The 17,825-nt window shown below is 38.0% G+C and overlaps 1 protein-coding gene across 5 annotated transcripts in view; it reads right to left on the bottom strand.

The window, feature by feature from the left end:
- AIR9 (Outer arm dynein light chain 1 protein) overlaps positions 1–17,825 on the bottom strand; it is a 93,431-nt gene that overhangs the window by 19,286 nt on the left and 56,320 nt on the right. For all 5 annotated transcript variants that reach the window (XM_088976849.1, XM_088976847.1, XM_088976848.1 and 2 more), the window contains exons 27-31: positions 13,006–13,201; positions 12,791–12,912; positions 12,093–12,300; positions 6,922–6,995; positions 3,471–3,609 (exon numbers count right to left, since the gene is read on the bottom strand). In XM_088976849.1, the coding sequence (XP_088832975.1) occupies positions 3,471–3,609; positions 6,922–6,995; positions 12,093–12,300; positions 12,791–12,912; positions 13,006–13,201 (739 nt within the window). The remainder of the gene's footprint in view (positions 1–3,470; positions 3,610–6,921; positions 6,996–12,092; positions 12,301–12,790; positions 12,913–13,005; positions 13,202–17,825) is intronic.

A 17,825-nucleotide genomic window follows, 5' to 3' on the forward strand; every position in this document is an offset into this window, starting at 1 on the left:
GTAAATGCAGAATGGGTTCCTCCTGAAGGAAGTGTAAAGATGAACTTCAATTTGTCTCTAAATTGAAGATCAATTTTTAAAGGAGCTATATAGTGGGGTTGAGCATGGGGGAAGAAGAATGTTGCTCAATTTGTTAAATGGCTATGGAGATGGCCAATAGAGAAAGGCTTTGGCATAAGGTTGTAGGAAGTATTCGTGGACGTGCAGGTAAAGGTTGGGATGCTAGAGTGTCTCGGCAGGCTACTTTGAACTCTACATGAAAGGCTATTTCCATCCCTAATTCCTCAGCCTCATCAGGTATGATGTATGTATTGGAGATATGGTTCTCTTTAAGGAAGACACTTGGATTGGTAACTCCACCCTTAAGGACCTTTATCCATCTTTGTATTCCCTTTCCCTCTTTAAAAATGAACCCACTCAAAGGTTTGTTTCTTTCTCCCTGTCCTCTGGTTTCAATTAAAATTTGGGGTTCGTAAGAGACCTGAGAGACTCTGAGCTTGATCGAGCTGCTTTGATACCTAAATCCCTTGACATGGTTTGTCTGGATTTCTCTAAACTTGATGCTAGAATCTGGACTCCCAACTCTCATGGTCTTTTTTTTATGCCTCTTTTTTCTCTCAATTGTGTTTTGTCCCTAACCCTCTTCCTTTCTTTTTTAAGGAAATCTGGTCTAAGCCCAATCTCCCTAAGGTCGAAGCCCTTTATTAGAAAGCCTCTATTGGGAAATTGAACACTTTGGATAACCTACAAAAGAAAAGACCCAACCTTTGTATATCTCCAAGCTGGTGTTTCCTTTGCAAAGCAAATGGAAAAAGTTGTTACCATCTTCTAATATCCTGCCCCATTATTGTGAAACTTCGGGAAAATTTTTTTGGCCTTTTTGGGTGCAAGTGGATGATGCCTTTGCAAATCGGGGGGCTTTCCGACCTTACAATAATCAGGTGGTCTAAGTGAAGAGGAGAGTTTTAGGGATATGTGTTAGGGCTGCTTTAGTATGGACAGTTGGGAGGAAAGAGATAACAAGATTTTCAATGATAAAGAAAGGGATGAGGCTACTGTTTGGGACTGTCTGCTGATTAGGGTTATTAACTGGGCTACAGCTTTGGATCTATTTTCACTCTTCTCCTTTGATGACATATGGAGAAACTGGGAATTAGTTGCTAAACCTTCTTCAGTTAAGGACAAACTTGTTGTAGCCTAGAAGCCCCCGGAAGAAGACTTCATAAAGCTAAAATTTGATAGAAACGGCCTTGGTAATCCTGGGCCCTCTGGTATTGGAGGTGTATTCGGGAATGCGAAGGGCCAAATTGTTGGTTTATTCTCTGGTCCAATTGGAGTGGCAGATGTGGTTAGTGCAAAGGTCCAAGTTGTTTTACAGGGAGCTCAAATTGCTACAGAGTTGAACTTCAGGAATTTGGTCATTGAAGGAGACTCTAAAGAGGTAACTGAGTGGCTGAAAGAACCAGAGACAGTAGCTTGGTCTTTCAAGGGGGGGATGAGAAGATTCAAGTGACTAACTTCTAATTTAATAGTTAAAGTTATATGGGAGAGGAGATCAGCTAATGGATTGACAGACCTACTAGCTAAGCAGAAGTAAGGGGTGAACAAGGATCACTTATTCTAGGCTAAATTATAATTTTACTTTGTTTTTGAGGCAGCATCTCACACCTCGTGGGTTGTGTTACATCAGTTGTTAGTTCATCTAAATTAATTTTAACGAAATGCTTTATTATTCATCAAAAAAAAATGGACTGTAACATCTTACCTCTATTCTCTACCCAAGTGGGTTTGGGACACTCTAATGGGGATCAACTTAAGGCATACCAAAAGACAACTAAATCTGCTCCTGTAATTATTTGGCACCCTTATGATGACGTGGGGACCACATGGGAGCTGAGTTAACAGTGGATCAACTTGGGAAGACCCTAGAGTCTTCAATCCTCCTTAAGGTGCTCTTTGTGTGGCTGAATTTGCTGCTGCACAGGATTTATTTGACTTTCTTACATTTCTAGACGGAAAGGGTATTTTTGTAATTTTGCATATCTAGGGGTTATGTTAGGGAACAGGTCTTAGCCTAGTAATCTCCCTGCGGTTGGTCTTATGTTTGTAATTGTTTGGGGCAGGTTTAGTCTAACCAAGCTTCTTTTTGTAAGTGGCTTGTTGGGCAAGCTAACTTGGAGGGGCAAGTTTCTTCCTTTGGAAGCTTCATTCTCATTAAGCTTGTAAGGCTCATTCGAAGAATGGTAATTGCTAATGAACAAAGAAAGTTCTCTACAAAATTTGTTGTGATTGCCCTCACCCTTGGGTGTGATTGCCTAGAGTTTCATCTTATTTCCATCTCTTCCTTTCTCTTCTCTTCTTTCTCTGTTAGTTCTTTGTTTGTGCTACACATCTAGACCTAATTTGGTTGCAAAAATAGTGCTGAATCACAAAGATCCTGCATCAGACTCTAATAGGGTTGAACCGTTAGCCATTAGCAGCCCTAAAAGGTATTCAAATTGCAGATCAACTTGGTGAGGAAAATCTAATACTTGAAAGAGACTCTAAAGTTGTTGTGGGGTGGCTCGCAGATTTGGACTCAGTGTTTTGGTGCTACAGGGATCTTTTAAAGAAATCTAAGTGGCTAACAAGAAACATGAATATTAGCTTACATTGGGTGTGAAGGTCAGCAAATGCTCTAGCTGAGTGTCGTGCCAATGCCAAACAAGGGATTAATAGTTCCACCAAGAAAAGGGGTTAATAGGGAAAATTGTAACGGGCTGCTTTGTATTTGTAATTTATTCCCTACTGTTTAATCTGTAATTTTCTTTTCAGAAGAGGTTGTACCTCGTGCCTCTCCTTGGGATGCCTGTAATAGTTCTCATTTCTTGTTAATAAAATCACACTTAATTATCAAAAAAAATTCTATTTAGCCAAATAATACTGGAACACTTGAAGGCAAGTTTATATATCACTCCACTCCTAATATTCCTCAAACTCAGACTTGTCAGTAAAAAACAGAAAATCCCAAACAAGCCACAACCAACAAAAAAAAAAAACTATTTTTTTGATAGAAAAAAAAAACTATTCTAGCCCTTGAAAAACCACTATAATACTTTCAAAACAATGCAATCAATGACTTGAACCAAACAAACTATTATATTGCTTGTTTATTCGCCTATTCAATTATATATACAGTTCTGAGCAGGTTCTTTAAACTCTCAGAAGAAATTACATACAATTATGCACGAATAGGGGCCATTGTTTGATGTAATGGTAAAACCTCAGGCTTACAAGCATGACAAGAAAGGTTCAAGTCTGAGAGTAGTAATTTTGTGGGGGAAAATGCCAAAGGTTAGGCCCATTTCCAGTCCACCCCACCCAAGACCCCAGATAGTTGAAACTAAAATTGGCTCATGCCCTATTTACAAACAATTACACACAACATTTCTGCACAAGAGAATCTTGAAAAAAAAAATATAGCATCATACCATTGGTATTTAATGTCCTTTTTGTACTTGGCCCAAACGTGTTGTTGACTCTCACTATCTGGGATAACCTCGACAGCTGTGAGAACTTCTCCTTCCACTGCCTTTCCCATAAGTGCAAGCAACTGAACTTTTGGAAGTTCTGATGAGCATTGAACCCCACATGCAATAGAAGCATATTATGAAAGTATCATACTGCGGATATTGATGAAACTCCATATGTTTGATACGTGCAAAGGAGAACTAGACATTCACTTGTTTAGAAGGCAATAACAGTCAAAATTTGAAGATAAGATGCGAAATAACCACAATATAAAATAGGCAAAATACAGCTGCAGCACACCAAAAGATAAGAGAGAGAGAGAGAGAGAGAAAGAGAGAGAGGACCAAAAGTGCCATTTTTTTATAATTGATCAAAAGTGCCATTTCTAATGCGGATATCTGCCACCATGTAGATAAAACAAGTACAGCAAGTTTCATTTCATGCCTTTATGTATCTGGATAACCACAGTAGTTTCCAGAAAAATAAAAGGAAACAAAATCACTCTGGCCAGAATAGTTCACGAAAAACAAGTAAACCCTCAAGGATCAAAAAGTTGACTAATTCAAATGGCTTGATCATGCACCAAAACACCATTTTTTCCCATGTTGAAGTGTAAATTAGTCTTGGCAAGTTTTAATTCCACTACTTCACACGGAAGCACGTCCTTTTTTGTTTTGATCATTAACAGGATAATTTCATTATTTATAGAAAATGATACAATGTAGCACCAGAGAGAGAGAGAGAGAGAGAGAAACTCTCTTAGCTCTCTCCGAGATGACAGCAGATTACACAAATTACAGCACAGCCCAGAACAATTGATCCCTTCCCACCCCTTGCTTTGATAGAGCATCAGCAAAAGCAATTGCTCTCCTTTTTAACCACTGCATCTTGATCTCCATATTTTGCGTTAGACACTTGAACATTCTTCTTTCAATCATACGGAAACACATAAATAAGTATGAGTTCAAGCAATCTTAAAATGGAAGTCTTAAATTTTACAGAACACCTCGAAGTGTCAATAGTTTCACAGAATGAGATTCTAAAACCCAGACCCAGTTTTCACCAACACCTAAATTTTGACTAGATATCTTGTAAACCTGAATAGAAATAAAACTCATAATTTCCGGTTAAACAGAAGCTTTGCATATTATGATGCCCAGATACAAAATGGGCATTGACACAAATAAGGAAATGGGGATGCAACTCTCCATTTCTTAAGATTTTGGAAATGGATTGTGTCTAGTTTTCGAAGCAAAATGTCATTTCTCAAGACTTATGTCTTGCCAAATTTAATTAAATTTCTAACAAGTGCATAAAGCTTTATTGTGTAATTTGTTAAAATATACCTCTTTACAAATTTCAAAAGTGTTAATGCTATAGAGTTCATCTAGAAATATCCGTGCAGCATCCGGTACCTTATCCCTATGTATTGGATACAATACTGGTGTGCTAGGAATGTATGCATATCCAGGTAACATAGTAATGCAAGAGCTGAATAATCAAATATGGAATTTTCTAAAATTTTCTATATTTTTGTATTTTTGGTCAGTATGGAGTGATTCCTTGGGATCTATCTCTTTGCATTGATGTGGATATAGCATCACTTCTCAACAAAATGGTATAGTATTATAAAAAAATGTAATTGACCTGGAACCATAATCACTTAAGCTACCAGTTTCCAGATAAGCAGTTCAACTGTCTGGCAAAGTATAGCCACAGCAGGATATCATCAAGAGCCCACAAATAATGTTTCAACTTGGTTAGTATCTAACTGATTCTGTGTAGATTTAAGAGTGGAACAGGTGTAGGATATGAGAAGAATGGTTTTACAGAGCCACAAAAGAGCATGAGGCATGTGCCTCTATTGCATACATCGCTGTTTTAAAAACCAAATTAGAAGCCAAATCAGTTTCCTTCTGAGTGATGGGTTGGTGGTTCAAACATCTGAGGTCAACAGATTGGACCATTAAACAATGGTGAAATCTAAACCCTTAGATCAACAAATGTACATCAGTCATTGGTCAGTGGCAAACCTCTTTTAGATGTTTGATTGACAGATTGGTCATCTGAACTTTAACATTCAAATCATGTTAACAAATAAAAATACAATACAAATAGTTGAATAAAATGATATAAACCATCACCCATGGACTGGGTTGAACAGTTCACAAGTTTGAACATCTGGGATGAATAGGTTTTGACTAAGTCAATAGGTTTTTGTAGTTAATGGGTTTGGGGATGAACTAGACCGTCCAGGCCTCTAGGTGACAAGTCAAATGGTTTGACCATTTGGTTCAACGACAGTGAAAATACTGATTTATGTATCAAATTCAAATTACAATAAAGTGACCAATTTACCCATTGCCACTAATCACCTCTATAACAACAATAAAACAGCACAAAATAAAGATTCAAAGCATGTAAATCAAACCCCCACTACTACCAAGAAAACTTCATATCAAGAAACTACTCAGACAAGTAGACTTGTCCTAACATTGCTCATTGTTTTTTTATCAACATTTAGCAACATTTGGTCATTATTCAACAAAACTAGCATTTCTCTGCAACAATACACTCCACAAAAGAACTTAACCACTTAATTTCTCGAATTCTTTTTCATTCAGCTATACCTTGGATCCAAACAACTAAATGTACATTTCTTTTAGATTTTCCTTTATTTTCTTTCACTTTCTGAGTTCCGTTTTTAATGTTCAGTACTCTTTTCTGAGTTCTATTGTTCTTTTGTTTCTTTACATTGTCTGAAATCTGAATCTAGATTCATATAATTATCAAATAAAACCCAAATCAACCCACAAAATCATCAGGAAACATCCCAGACCTCCACCTAACTAGCCTTCAGGCCTCATCATACTCAATCTTAAGCCCCAGGCCACAAACCCCCTTCCTATTAAATTTCCCTAGGATTTAATTAATTTTTCTTCAGTCCAGCAATCACCAAATCAGAAAGTCCATGATTTATATTAAGGATTGATTATTTTCCACATCAACATCTCACTAAGATGGATCCCAAGATCATCTGACACATTGTGTAAGATTTCAGTATATGGCTCCTTCATTCCTTATCTGTCAAGCAGTTTTTGAGGCCTTATGGTCCTTATTGCTATCATGCCTCCCCTCATCTGGGGGTCTGAAAGATAGTTCTTGTTCCTTCATTTCGATTGAAAGTTTGAAATAAGTTTTACCAACAAAAAAGATGACCAACCAGGATCTGCTTCTCTGTGTTGATTGTATAAATCAATCTGATGCCAAGTCTTCCATTTTCCAATTTGGGATTAATGATAAATAAGACCAGCAAACAACTTGGTTTTAACTTCAGACAGCATGTGATACAATACATATTCAATAGTATATTGGATCCCAGCTTAGGGCATTAGAAGAGTTTAGGGTTACCTGGAAGAATGATATCTGTAGGCTCTGATAATCTGAGCTCCCCAATAACATTATCTGAACGAACAGGTGTATAGCTGGAAGAAAAATTTGGAAGTTAGTAAACCTAACAGAAACAACAAAAAAAATGCCAAAATTTGTCACTAGAAGTTAGCTAACAAGGCCAAGTCACTTAATCAGCAGGGGAATCTTTATTACTATTACCATTACCATCACTAGAAGATAATGACAGCCTTACTTGTAGGCTGGTCACCTGGTTTTTGATGTGACAATTTAAAGGCTTCATGGCAGATCAAAACTGTTCATGTTGATGAAGCAAGAATGAATGAAGGAGATGATTGTGAGTGAAGTTGGAAAACTTTTGAAGTGAGTAAAAATTTTAGAGTCAAGTCTTGTTGGGTTTTTCGTTAATATGGATCTCGGTGAGGAAGAGGTTTCAAAGTGGGTGGGTTCGGAATGGCGGATGAAAGACAAATTTCAGGTTATAAAACTCAATGCGGGTTTCTTCCTTTTCATTTTCAGTTGTAAAGAGGAAGCAAAGGAGGTGCTTTGGCAGGAATCAAATAGAGCCAGTTTGTCAGAGCTTCAATTGCATAGATGGAATCCTCTTGTGGGCACCATTAGAATTTAGAAATGTGGGAGAGGATACTAGAAGCCTGGTCCAGACTCCAGATCATGGTATTTGGCATCCCTCTTCATGCATGGTGTCTGCAAACCTTTCGAGCAGTCGGAGACGTGTGTGGAAGATTGGAGAAAAACAATGCTAGGAATAGGGCGTGGAAAAATAGTTGCAGCAAGGTTACTGGTTGTAGTAGAGGAAGTTCATTTGATTCCAATGTCACTGGTCTTGAAATTTGCAGGAGAATGGTATGATTTAAGGATTGTGGTGGAAGCGTTACTTTCAGATGATTGGGAGGTGATTTTGCTCAGGGAAGTGCAGCAGAGTCAAAGATGGAGGCGGATTTGGAGGGGATTTTGGAAAAATGGAAGATGAATAGTCAGGTCAGGAGGTAGAAGACGAGTATTTTTGGAACCTTCAACAATTTGGGCTCAAAGGTGGATGAAGAAGTTTTGAGACAAGTGGGAGTCGGTTTTAAGTTGGGTTTATGAGGTTGATGATCAGAAAACACAAAAGCCGGTAGACCTAATTGGGTCAATGATGAATCGGTTTTTGTGCGCTAGGATCAACAAGTCGGGTTAAGCCAAGTTTTGATCCCCTTAATACTGAGGGGTTTCTGTCGCTCAAGCAGGTCTGGGGAGTGGCATGAACCCTAGTCCTGAGGATTTTGGTGAAAAGATTCTTCCCAGCATAGTTCTAGCAAGCGGGTTGGCATGAAGTCATCAATCATCAGAGATGAATCTCAACTCTTAGATGTTGAAAAAGTGGTTATTGGATTTACAAGGCTTAAGGAAGATGGTACCATGGGTTATTAGATAATGATAGAGGAGCAAGAGATCTCTAGCGATGCAGCAGGTAAATATTCTTGTGGGGAAGTGATTTCTTGGAAGTTAAAAACAAGTTAGGAACAATCATTGTATGCCACAGTCTTTGAGGAGAGAGAGTCATGTAGAAACAAGAGAACTACCTTGTTTGTGGGTGTCATATGTATTAATTTTCCTAATTTGTCCGGGGGAGAGACTCTTAAGCTGGGTTCAATGGTGGCTTTGAATCATCTAAGGTTTGAGAGTGTGGTGGTAGAAGAATTTGGTGTGCAGAATTTGGTGTGCACTCTGAAGAAGGTTATGTCTGTCAACAAGGGATTGGCTTGGCAGAGCCGCAGAGGGTCGAGTTGGGGAAGGTAAGTTGGGCTCGCCAGTGTTGGGTGGTTTTTCTAGTTATCAAGTGACTAGTTTTCCAAAGAACTGGAGGGACGTTGACCCAAGTAACTTCATTGAAGTTGTAATTGGGAAACTGGGCAAAGACTTGGGCAGGAAAAGAAAAGAGAATGGGAAGTGTATTTTTTTAAGGGAGATAAAGGTAGCAACTAAGATTCCGATTAACCCAAAAATAATGAAGAATTCAAAAAATGGTTAGTTGGAGCATGTGAGAAAAGTATTTTCCCAGTTGAAAGATGTTTGTGATGTTGGCCCATCCAATAAGTTCAAGAGAGTATAAAAGGTGAAGTTGGGGTGTCTGATGATCTTCGGTCTTCTCGTATTCAAGATTTTTGTTTTAAGGAATCTAGAGATGTTCTTGACAGCATAGCCAACATTACTTCTCAAGATTCCGATCAAGAGGAAGGGGAGGATGGCTTTGAAGCTAAGGTGAAGATGATGGAAAACCCTGCTCAGGCCCTTGGGGAAGCCTTGGATTCAGATGGCTCAGTGCATGAGAAGTGGAAGTGAAAACTTATGTTGTTTAAAGAAGGGAAGATATCATACTCAGATATCTAACATCCTTAACGGATTCAGATTCAAATCGATATTTGTGAGATCCGATCAGATCTTCGTATCACATCTAAAATTTGTATCATCAGATCGGATTCAGATATACCCAATTCAATCCAATCCGATCCATTTGTAATTGTGTGGAGTGAGCTCTATGTTTCAAAATGTAGGGGTGTTTGTATTCCTTCTTTCTAATGAATTTCTTTTTTTATTTATTTTTCAAAAAACAGTATTTTCAAAATGTGTACTAGTTACAAAAATTGATTCAGTAGAAATATTAACAAGTTTGGGGGAAGAGACAGCTCAGCTAAAGGTTTCCCAGTAAATGACACCAAATGGTTCTATATTGCAACTACTATGATGAATGTCTACCTAAAATTAGCATTTAATTCAATTACTTAAGACATTATATTGATCCAAGCCTATAAATAGACAAAACAATCATATATTCTGATACATTTCAAGTAAGGTCCAATGATGGGCCCTAACTAAGTGTACCATCTCCAACACATGGAATTGGAAGCCCAATGTCGTTGTTGCACATTGAAAAAAGTGCACCAACACAATTAGATTGTGCCTAAGTCGCCCCTCAACCACTATAAATAACATGAGAAAATTTTAGAATAGAGAAATTATTGAAAGGAAAAGGTTTCTCTTAGCACAATAAAACAAACACCAGTGTGTACCACAAAAAGAAACAGGAAAATTCTAGTAAGCCAGTAATTAAGTCCATGTTTTCTTTCCTCAAAACAGGGGGGGGGGGGGGGGGGGGGGGACCTGGTTCGAACTCCCATCTTCAATACACCTGAAAGTAGATAGAAACCACAAATGCCATCACCAATGTCTTCCACAGTCAGATATTTCATATTTCCAATGAAAAATGATTAGTGGTATCTTCACCAAATCTAATGCAAGTAGTGGTATCTAGACCAAATTGGTTTCTAAAAGTAACCAAAATGTTAAATATTTGCACCTATCAACTAAGGGTATTTGTTTCCATTAACATTTAATGGGATAAAGACATCTGAAAAGGGACCTAAGAAACCGAAATAAAGAAAAAAAAAGAACAAAGAGATTCCAAATGCCTGAAGCATGACAGTGATTCAAAAAGCACACCTAGGCACTCAAGTAAGGTGTTTTTTAAGGTATTTGCCTTGCCTAGGCCCCAGGCGCAGCACTTTCAAAAGGCATGTGCCCAGTGTGCCAAGGCCCCAGACATGCACCTGATGCACCTAGACCCCAGGCACAGCACTTTCCAGGAATCCCCTATTTGCTAATGTTGTTCATTCATTCGTCCTAGTAAAATGTCTGCTTAAAATGCCATTAAATTATAAAATCATTTTTTGTGTAAGGACTAAGAATTTAAGAACCTAACATGGACTTCTTTGGGCTTGCCTTGAGGGGCTTGCTAAAAAGGCGGCTTAGAGGATCAAGAATGCAAGATGTTTTACATCAAATTATCTATTTGAAGTAATGCAATTGGGGAAAAAAGAAATTGTGGGTTTTATATGCTTGGAAATGTTTTATATGTTTGATTTTATTTTTAAATTTTCATTTGAATATGCTTTACATGTTATGTTTATGTATTTTAATTTTAGATAATAGATTTTTTAAAATATTTATTTTAAAATTTAAGTTTATAATTTTATTAATATTCTGTTTAATTTAATATTTTTTTAACTCTTTTGCATTTTTTTTAGATTTTGGCATTTTTTGTATTTTTGCGCCTTGCTTTGAAAAGGTGTGCGCCTCACATTGCACCTTGCGCCTTGGGCGCAAATTGCCCCATGTGCTTTTAAAACACTGGGGCATGAGCCAGAATGAAGTGAGGCACAACTTTTCAGAAAATAAAAAATATAAATCTTGGCATGTAAATATATGAAAATCTTGATTCTAAATCTAATAAAAAGCACATAAACCTCCATAATGGAATAATGTGATGATCCATTTCAGCCAGTTTAAAAAGTATAGTGGAAATTTGAATAACTTTCCAAAAAAATCCTGAGATATAAACAAACTAGAAAATAACTATCAAAAGACCCAATTAGAAAACCCAAAAATTAAAAATTTGCTACTTGATAAGGAATCAGCAGAAAGCTGATTTCTGTCTCCATGGATTCTTTCCTTGCTTCCATGCCTGTCTCAAGGAACCAACTTATATCCAAAGGAAGAAGACAACAAAAGAAGAATAAATGGTTAGTTGTATCCTTACATCATTTGCTTACAACACAACAGTAACAAATCTCCAACCCCACCCCCTCCCCCAATTATTTAGGTGATCAATAATAAGCATCTTACAAAGGAACAGCAACCATATAAATGCCTCCATCCTAGAAGAGTCAAGCTTCCCCATGATGCATGATGCCAAATAACCAACTAATAGAACATAGAAGGATATGATAACAACCCCTCAGGTTCCCCTTTCCAAAAGATTTCATCCCATGGTCAAGCCTAAGGAGAATATCTTCGAACTTTATAAAACAGGCAAACATCCATGATTTCTATAATTTATGATAGGTCTAAACTGGTTTTCATCCAGAAGTTGATGTGTAAGTCTAACAATAAAATTTACACTTTTCTAGCAAGAATTTGCATTAAAACCTTAAGCTAAGATTTGCCATAAATAGCACCATGTGAATAATTGCAATCCAATAAATAATTGCTATCAATCACAAGTGAGAGAAATTAAAATATTTAATTAGCTCAATGCTGCTAATCACTTTAAAATCAGTTCATCTGGCCAACAACTTCCGTACTTATAATAAAATAGAGAACAGAATGGTTACCCAAACAACAAACGGCAATTGTAATCAGAATCCATAACTTCATAAGTTGTAGAATCAGCTCCATTGATAAGGACGATTGTTCCCTCACTAGTTTCTCTGTACCAGCTAAACAGGCTTGAGCCCTCATATCCACCATAGTACTCACCTTCTCCACAATATACACTAGAAGAAAGTTCCTTCACACATACATTAGAAACTACTGGTGGAGCTGCCAAATTATTTCAAACGATGAGTCCAATGTTGTAAAATGGTTCAAAACATGGTTAAAGTTGCTTGGTTGAAAGAAGGGTCAATAAAAATACACAGCATAATAGCAGCTGCAGTAAAGCAGAGGGTAGGCAAACCCCATTCAAAGATCTGACAGAAACTACAGGGTCAAAATTGATCCGATAACAGCAAAGGCACAATCCAAAAGAGAACAAAAATGAGTGAAAGGTCAAAGTGAATTATATGAAAGCATGTTTAAACTTAACAAAATCAGATTATTCGTAGTGAAGACCATCTAATTGAGAAAAATTGCACTCTAACCTCAGCAGAGCTGTCTGAATACACATTTTAGTATGACAACGATCCACATAACTATCCTAGAATTCCAGAAAATATCCATAGTTTTTCCTTACTTTATGTCTTTGTGAATAATAGGACTTTTATTGCCTTCATGAATATATAAATTAGATAAACAGCAAATAAAGTCATACCTGGGGTGACTGGGTATTCACTAATCCTAACCAAAGGATCCCCACATTTTCCATCTGCTCGAGTTGGCACCCAATACAATGCCAGGTAAGTTCCCACATCTTCCAGAGATGGAGTGTACACACTGAAATGTTAATAAATCAATCACTAACATAGTTTTGCAGGAAATATAATTCTAAAACTAGAAACACGTAATCACAGCATGAAAAGGACTTACAATGTTTTTCCACATATAAAGGCATCTTCATGAACATTAGATATATTAATCAAATCGGATTCCTGAAGCTTTTTCTTTGTTCTGTACCAGATGTATTCACCATTACCTTCCTGTCCGCCATAGTAAGTCTTCTGAGGAACCACTTCCTTGTCCTCAAAGCATTCAGGAATGATAAGTTCCAAGCCCATAGGATCCGCTGGCTCAAGAAAAATAATGAGGATAAAAAATAATTTATTAAAAAGAAAGGAAAATAAACATCAAATACCACTGAACCAGTACAATAAATAATGAATAAGTAAATAAGAGGAAAAAAAGATAAAGAAGAAGATCAATAGAGTTTGGCATACAATTCATGAAGGACAACAAATTACATAAACAGTAACCGCATTGTCATTCTCTCCATAGATATTACAAATGAGGAAAAACTTCCAGCACCTACCATCAGGCCATGACAGTTACCAGTACATCAAAAATATTTTCTTTTATAATTGGTACATTGTAGAGAAGATGGGCCGAATGACCCATAGGTTGTTTATTCTTTCTTGTTTTTTATGTTTCTTTTCTGTAATGGGCCTTATTCTGGGCCCATCCTGTCAATATTAAGTTCTCTGTAAATTCTTGCCCAACTAAGGGCCTCCTTGTAATTATTCAAATATATCTAAATAAAATAGTGTTAGGGTGCTGAGAGAGGGTAAATCCGAAACTCTCTTCTAAGACCCTCATTGCCGAACTCTCAGCTCTCCTCTCTTCAGTTTTCTTCATGGTATCAGAGCATACCTGAACTTCAATATCCTAGGGCTGGAAGCTTAACTCGTGTTGCCTGATTCTTGGAGGTCATTGGAAGTGCCCAATACTCGAATCTCTTGAAGAAGTGGTTCGGTGGACAGGAGGAATCAAAGAAAAGAAAAAAGGGAAAGGGGAACAGCTCAGTTCTGGTTTGAAGCTCGAAACTGTAAGTTGTGCTCAGATTTCTGGGTTTAGTTTTCTTCTGGTTGTTCTGTATTGCTTTCGAATGTGTTTGGGCTGTTGAAGTGTCCGAAAACTCTGGTTGTTCTGTACTACCTTCGGCTGCCATTGAATCTGGTTTGACCCAGAAATTTCTGGGCTATTTTTCACTCCTTCTTGGACTGTTAAAACTGCCGAAACATCCTTGTAACAAGGTTGTGGATTGTTACTTATACTTGGCTGTTTTGGGGGGGTTGTACGAACTGTTCTTGAGGCATGTTTTTCTTTTTGACAGTAGGTTTGTCTCTATTGCCCACACTGTGTTTGTAAAAATGGCTATTTCAGCAATACCAAGTGGTATTTACCTTGAAGTCCAGATTTGAAAAGATACTTCGGCTGAGTGCCTAGAAGTTTCTGTTTACTTCTTGAAGGCTGAACTCAGTATGTTGCCTTCTTGTGGTTGGCTGAACTCAATGCGTTGCCTTCTTGTGGTCGGCTGAACTCTGTTATTGCTTGTCCTTATTCAGTATACTAGTAGAAGTCATCTGAAATCATATTTGGAGTGTTTACATGATGTACTCCTCAGAGTTTGAAAACAAAAGTGGTGCTGAATATGGACTAGTTCAGGGGACTCCAAGTGATTCCTTATTGGCTGTGACCACAGTTAAACTAGATGGAACTAATTATCTGGCATGGTCACAATCAGTAAAGATTCATGTATGTAGTAGAGGAAAGTGGGGGTTCATTTCCGGGAGTAAGAAGGCTCCCCCAGAAGATAATCCATCCTACAAGAAGTAGATGCAAGAAAATTACATTATCATTGGGTGGCTTGTGAACTCAATGCAGCCACAAATCAATCAACACTACCTATGGATGAATTCAGCAAAAGAAATTTGGGACAGTGTTGCAGAAACCTATTCCCGAAAACTCAATGTGGCCCGGGCATATAAATTGAGAAGTGATGTAAAGAATTGAAGGCAAAGAGAGAAACCTCTTGCTATATATTTCTTAACCCTGAAGTCCCTATGGCAAGAGATTGACCTAATAGAAGCAGTAACTTGGGACACCACCAATGATGTAGAAACCTACAGAAAATTGGTTGAAAGGAACAGAGTATTTGAGTTCTTAACTGGATTAAACCCAGAATATGATATGACAAAACAAAATATTCTTTCCAAAGAGTGTGTCTCTTTGTCACAAGCTTATGCATTGGTGAGTAGTGAAGAGAGCAAAAGGGTTGTCCGGGTTAAGGGGCTGATATTAATGATCACTTTGCCAATATGGGGAATAAACCTAAAGGGAATGTTGGAACTTCTGGTGGCACAGGAAAGAAAAAAGTTATATGTGAGTACTGCAACAAGTCGAAGCACACCAAAGACAAGTGCTGGAAATTACATCCTAATCTTGTTCCCATTCGGTTTCAAAAAAAAATATGATAGTAAAAGATCAGGAAAACAGAGTATTTGAGTTCTTAACTGGACTAAACCCAGAATATGATATCACAAAACAAAATATTCTTTCCAAAGAGTGTGTTTCTTTGTCACAAGCTTATGCATTGGTGAGTAGTGAAGAGAGCAGAAGGGTTGTCCGGGTTCAAGGGGCTGATATTAATGATCACTTTGTCAATATGGGGATTAAACCTAAAGGGAATGTTGGAACTTCTGGTGGCACAGGAAAGAAAAAAGTTATATGTGAGTACTGCAACAAGCCGAAGCACACCAAAGACAAGTGCTGGAAATTACATCCTAATCTTGTTCCCATTCGGTTTCAAAAAAAAACATGATAGTAAAAGATCAGGAAGTGCAAATGTAGTTGTCGGGCCAAATAGTGAAGAGATGTCTGCTTCTGCACAGTTAGCAGCCATGAGAGTAGAATATGAAAAGTTTGGGAAGATGATTAGTCAGCTGGGTGATGCGACCTCTCCTTCCAACCCTTCATAAAATTCTACTACTTCAGCATTTGCTCATTCAGGTAAAAGGGCTTCTGCCAATCATGCTACCACTTAAGGTAATCTCAAGATCCCTTGGATTATTGACTCAGGTGCCTCTGACCATATGACCAATCTGTCTACCTTGTTTGTTTCATATGACTTACTTCCTGGACATGATAAAATCACTTTAGCTTATGGTTCACTTGCCCCTATCTCTGGTAAGGGAACCATCAAGGCTACGGATTCCTTGTTCCTACCTTCTGCCCTCCATGTATCTAAACTAAATACAAATCTGTTGCATGTGAGTAGTTTAACCAAATCACTAAACTATTGTGTAACCTTTTTTCCTTCCTACTTTGTTTTTCAGGATCTGAAGTCTCAGAAGGTGATTGTGAGTGGCCATGAGACGAACGGAATATACCTGCTTGATACTCCAGGATCTGTCTCTTCAGAGTCTGTTAGTCGGATTATGTTGTGTCATTGTCATTTTGGTCATCTGTCTTTTTCTGCCTTGAGTCATCTATTCCCTGAACTGTTTAAGGGAATTAGTTTGTCTAGTCTTCATTGTGAGTCTTATGAATTGTCAAAGCATTGTAGAAACAGTTACCATTTGAGCAATAAAAGATCTTTTGTTCCTTTTAATATTGTGCATTCTGATGTGTGGGGGCCGTACCACTTACCCTCCATGGGTGGCTACAAATATTTTATCCTATTTATTGATGATTTTTCTCGGTTCACTTGGATATTCCTGATGAAATCCCATGAGGAAGTTCCAAGACTTGTAAAACAATTCCATGAATTTGTTCTAACCCAATTTGATACCAGGATTAAAATCTTCAGATCGGACAATGCAAAAGAATACTTTGAGAAAAACCTATCCTGCTATCTTTCTGACATGGGGGTTATTCATCAAAGCTCATGTGCTAGGACCTCAGAACAGAATGGGGTTGCTGAGAGGAAAAATAGGCATATTGTTGAAGTTGCAAGAAGTATCTTATTTGCCTCACATGTTCCTACCAGGTTTTGGGGTGATGTTCTTCTTACTGCTACCTACCTTATAAACCGTATGCCATCCAGGGTTGTGGGGTTTAAGTCTCTCTTCACTCTTCTTCATCCGGACAATGACCTTTTTCCTGTTCCTATCAGTGTCTTTGACTGCACCTGTTATGTTCATGTTCCAAGTGTCCAAAGGCATAAATTTGAACCCAAAGCTCAAAAGTGTATCTTCCTTGGTTATTCCCCCACAGAAGGGTTATTGTTGTTTTGATCCAAAGTTTGGCAATCGGTATGTCTCAATGGATGTCACCTTTGATGAGCTTTCCCCCTTTTATGGTTCCTCACCAGAAGGACATTGTCCACAGGGAGAGGATTTGTCACAGGTGTTTGCTCTTCCTCTTCTTGTCTCTGTTGAGTCTCTTGATGTGTCTACCTCTCCTTCAAATGCATCAAGGGTGGATCAGTCGTTCCATTCTCCTTGTCCCAGTACTCTACCTCCCCATCCTATCCTCAATCCCAAGGTGTATCAAAGGCAAAGATCCAGAAATGTGCAGGTTGTTTCTCCTACAACACATGAGCCTCATACACTTCCAGTCACAGAAGATACAACAGGTACTGTTTCAGCACCTTTGGATTCATCCTTCCCTGAGCTTGATATTCCCATTGCTGTTAAAAAAGGAAAACGGAAGTGCACTGCACACTGCATTTCCAAGCACCTTTCTTATCGTTTGCTTTCACCTTCATACATTGCCTATCTCTCTTCTGTTGCTTCTCACCCTGTTCCCAGGTCTGTGTCAGAAGCTCTTAAGATTCCAGAATAGAGGGATGCTATGAGATCTGAAATCGATGCCCTACACAAGAATGAAACATGGGAAGTGGTGGATTTGCCTGAAGGGAAGGATCCAGTTGGTTGCAAGTGGGTCTTTACTATCAAATACCGAGTTGATCG

The sequence above is a fragment of the Nelumbo lutea genome, chromosome 3 (assembly GCF_056320005.1).
Source record: "Nelumbo lutea isolate HS-2025 chromosome 3, American lotus-T2T, whole genome shotgun sequence".
NCBI lineage: Eukaryota > Viridiplantae > Streptophyta > Magnoliopsida > Proteales > Nelumbonaceae > Nelumbo > Nelumbo lutea.